Source organism: Acanthisitta chloris, unplaced genomic scaffold, assembly GCF_000695815.1.
Source record: "Acanthisitta chloris isolate BGI_N310 unplaced genomic scaffold, ASM69581v1 scaffold1965, whole genome shotgun sequence".
Taxonomy (NCBI): domain Eukaryota; kingdom Metazoa; phylum Chordata; class Aves; order Passeriformes; family Acanthisittidae; genus Acanthisitta; species Acanthisitta chloris.
The window spans coordinates 1-4,331 of NW_008675150.1; the positions used below are offsets into that span (position 1 = coordinate 1).

The 4,331-nt window shown below is 37.8% G+C and overlaps 1 protein-coding gene across 1 annotated transcript in view; it reads right to left on the minus strand.

The window, feature by feature from the left end:
- Nucleotides 1-3,599: 3,599 nt before the first annotated feature.
- The window catches only part of LOC103803055 (von Willebrand factor D and EGF domain-containing protein-like), a gene marked incomplete at its 5' end in the record, with an annotated part of 5,900 nt that continues 5,168 nt past the window's right edge, over nt 3,600-4,331 (minus strand). Inside the window, one exon of the mRNA XM_009075593.1 lies at nt 3,600-4,023. Coding sequence (XP_009073841.1) covers nt 3,914-4,023 — 110 coding nt within the window. The remainder of the gene's footprint in view (nt 4,024-4,331) is intronic.

A 4,331-nucleotide genomic window follows, 5' to 3' on the forward strand; every position in this document is an offset into this window, starting at 1 on the left:
ACAGTAGCTAAAAATGCTCAGTGCTAAGCTGTGCTATTTTCCACAAGTACATGGTGCAGAAAAATTACTAGTGCATGCAAAAAGCAGACAGCTACTTCAAAACTCCCCAGTAATTATGTGATTAGTTGAATCTATTTTGTTACTAGATTGTCCATCATACACGTGAAACAGAATTCACTGTTGTTAGAAAGCACATTGCAACACTGCTGTAAAAATTCTTAGTGTAGCAAGAAGAGGCAGAAGCATACAAAGGTTAACAAAACTGTTCTAAAATTGCTATCTGAAATTAGGCCCAAATGAGAGTATTTGGGGGGGAGGAAAGGGTTGCATACTGCTGGAGTTGACAGAGTTCCACTCTGAAGGAACAAAGCCATTTGTGCCAAAATGAAGATCTTGCAGTGATTCTTAGCACATTATGCAGAACACAAGTATCTCCATGATCTCAATTCTTGCATCATTTCTTTAGACACTAAAGAATCCTGGAAGTTACCTATGTATATTATCCATTTATTACCTGGTTGTATGACAGTTGCTCTGCAGACCAGCACAAATTCTTCCAAGCACAGATTGACTTTTGCCCCAATCTTGAAAAGATCTTTAAAATGCAGTACAATTAATGTTTTCTGAAGGAAGGACTCATATCACAGAAGATACCACAGAGAGCCATGTTGGCTGTGTTTTAAAATTAAAACCACAAGTGGGCTCCACTTGAAAGGCTCTTTTTACAAAAGTTAATTATATATTCTCATAGCTGAGAAATTAAAGCGAGTTAATATGTCCATTTACTGAAAGCAAACTCATGAAGAAGGAGGTAAATAGGTATAAAACCTGAAGCTACTTCATAAATGGGCTACACCCACACCATTACTTGTCCAAATGGGGAAAACCACAAATAGGTATAAAAACTAAAGTTACTTCATAAATGGGCTACACCCACGCCATTACTTGTCCAAATGGGGAAAACCAAAGTTGAAATTTGCAATAAAACATAACACCTGGGTACATATATGTTTCCAAATGTAGAGGTTAGAAAGTGTTAATAATGATGCAAGTTATTCTGTTTCTGTCATATAAAGGTGTCACATGGTGGTGTCAGGTCACTTTACCAACTTCAGCCCACAGCTCAGTTTAGCCAGTAAATGATAATTTACAGTTAAACCAAATAAATCCATTCTTGCAACAACCAGTTAGAAGAGAAAAATGATAAAATGTGAGTGTAAGTAAATTAAAAAGAAAAGACACTTTCTCACCTCTCCATGCACACTCTAAAAAGACTGAGTAGCAAAAACTCAACCCATGCAATACCCCTAAAATTTTTCCATTTTGCCATCTACCCCTAAAATTTACCCCTAAAATTTTAGTGAAAATCAGAGCATCTGTATAAGGTGTTACAGTTAGCTCTTACAGATAAGGGACCTAATGTGTTCTGTATTGTTTTCCTAGACCTTTGAGCTGCATGCATGACTAGCTTCCCATAGGAAGACAAAGGTATCTCCAAAAATTATGCGTTGTAACTAGTATGTTCAATTTTCCAGCGAGTGGGAAACAACCAAAAGACAAGAATTGCTGACATTTCTTTCAGTAAATGTGCGTGGAACTGGGGAAATAATAATTTGGCAACCTGGGCTATCGTTAATACTACATTGTGAGATTGTTCTACTCTAAAATAAGTACTAGAAAATTCGTTTTTAAACTCACTTAAAATGTAATTGAATGATAAGAAATTATATTTCTTATGACCAAAACTGCAAAGAACTCCATGAAAAAACCCTATGGCCAGTAGATGGTGCTACATTCAAGCAGTATTTCTGAAATATGCCATCGCATTCTGTGTGCCATCAAATTACTGCTTACTTACTTCAGTCATTTCTAAACAGGAAACTATTTAACTTAGCATTTGTTCAGGCCTGCTCAGAAACACCAATTGCAGGTCTCTCACTGACTGCTCCTGGTCTCTTGCTCCTAATAATGCTAATATCTCTTTCAGCTTCTAGTCACCATTACTGTCAGTTTTGTCTTTATTACATCAGTCTTTTGGGGAATAATACTGAGTTATTATGCCTCTTTGTATTTACATAGTTGTGCTTATTTACTCTAAATCTTAGGTCTGATGTAAGTAATTTTTTCCCATTCACCTCCATGCAACCAGTACATCACCTAAGGTACTCAACTCCTGAATTACTAAGTTATGGCATGATTATTGCAGTGAACTGTGGCACAGAATTTCATCATCATTATAAAGCCTACTTCAGAACCATTGAAATAATCTTGCTCCATGCATGAAAATCACATTTTTCACCAGCAGGTGTGAAATAGCCAGTATATCACAGCAAAAGCAGCACAAAAACCATGCACTCTTCTTATGCTGTCCCCTGTCCCTGGCAACAAATCCTGCACACCGTGTCTGTAGCAGCTTTTGTCTGAGCCAAATGCAACAGCCTCCAAAGCAAGGAGGAAAAGGAAGGCTACCTGACTATGACACACAGCAATTGCTTGTAACAGAACACAGGAGTCTCATGGACTACACCATTGCCTTTCAATTGCCCTCTGTACGCTTGGGTTCTCTCTTTTAGAGTAGGTTAGTAACTGAGAAGACCCCATTATTTTTGCCTCTTGTCAGTGCTTATCAGTGGCTTGTAATCCCCAGAGAAACATGTCCATGGAAGTCACTCTGCCCATGAGAGCTCCATGTTCTGGTAAAGGAGCTCATACAGTCAAAACGTTATTCCAAGAAATGGACTAAAGTAATGCATAGCTAAAATTCACCCACCAAAAATTCCAGTTTCACCTAGAAGACAATGAAACTCAATCTATGTCTCAAGACAATTGATCTGAGCATCATTCAGAAAGCTGACTGATTGATGTTTTTGCAAAACTTTCCTCAACTGCAGCATTCAGTCCAATCTGCAGCCCGTTCAAAAGACTGCAAAACCTAAATGAGGCCAAATGGGAACACCTCCAGAAGGCAAGTGTCAATATCCTCCACACAGGTGATTTGTGACAGGCTGCCTCACTGCCAGGCTGTAGCCTCCTACTATACACTGCTCTTGTAACAGTGCAGTCTTGAATAGAAATGAATCATCAACATGCCCAGAAGAAAAACACTTTTCCCTATCTCACTGGGATAAAGAAAAGAAAGAATTGGAAGTTGAGAGATGATCAGATACTATGACTGCAGAAGTAGTCGAGATAAGGGCTTTTTTAGAGTATTAGTATGGATTAAGCTTTTAGGAAGTAACAGTAGAAATGTCTAAGCAAGTACCGTGTTTGTGGATTTTTAAAAAATACTGCTTAACTGATCAAGATCAGATTTGATTGGGGGAGGAGCAAGAAGCAGACATAAAGCAACAGCCAGGATTTAAATAAGATGCTTTGCAGTTTGGTGATGTTCCAGATAGATGCAAACTCTGCAATTTTCCTCTTGCATCTGAGTAATCTCATTGGAGGCAAATTACATTTGAACTAAGATCTACTTCCAATGATCTGAATTGAGGACTTTTTGTTTCATGTGCTTTTTTAAAAAACATAATTAATATAACATAATAATTCTAGTCAAAGGGGAAAGTCAAAAAGAGCAGCATAGATCTATTCTGAAGCACTTTATTTGAAGAACAAATTTTATTTCAAGGTCAGCTCTATCAACCAAGACATAATACTTTTGCTTATGAGGAAAAAATGAGAGCAGAAGAAAACATGCCATACACTACACACAATTGGAAGCTTATAACAACTTTGCTACAATCATCAATACTTTCCTTTCATATAGAAAAGCATTTACTTACTATAGTGAAGACAAAAAGCTATCTGAAATCAATTAGTTACCATGTGTTTTAAGGTCCCCCACTGCTGCAGACTTCATCTCCATATGAAAGGTTACATGAAGAAAACACAGCTTATCTTTGCCAAAGTTGCTTCATTCCTTCCTTTTCTTTGTACACTGCAGACCAGAGTATGGCAGTCGACATCTGCACACGTTTGGAGCTATGCATTTCCCTCCATGTTGACAGGGTAGTTTACATACAGCTGAAATGAGACACCAGATACACAGTATGTCTTCAGCACAACACAGGAACATTTTTCTTCTTTGTCTTACTGTGGTAGCAGAATTGTTCCCTGATGACTGCACTGGGACAGTATAAATAAAAGCATAATGGAAGAACTGAAAAGCAATGCCTCTCAATTTATGGCATTGTGGCCTTCACTGGAATACAGGCACAGTATGTAGTCTTATTCATGCTCCATTTCCCTCTTAAAATACTCTAATTTCTGTTCTTTAAGGCACAGGCTGGTTTTGAAACGGGTGCCTCCATGAAAGTGAGAGAAAGAAAATT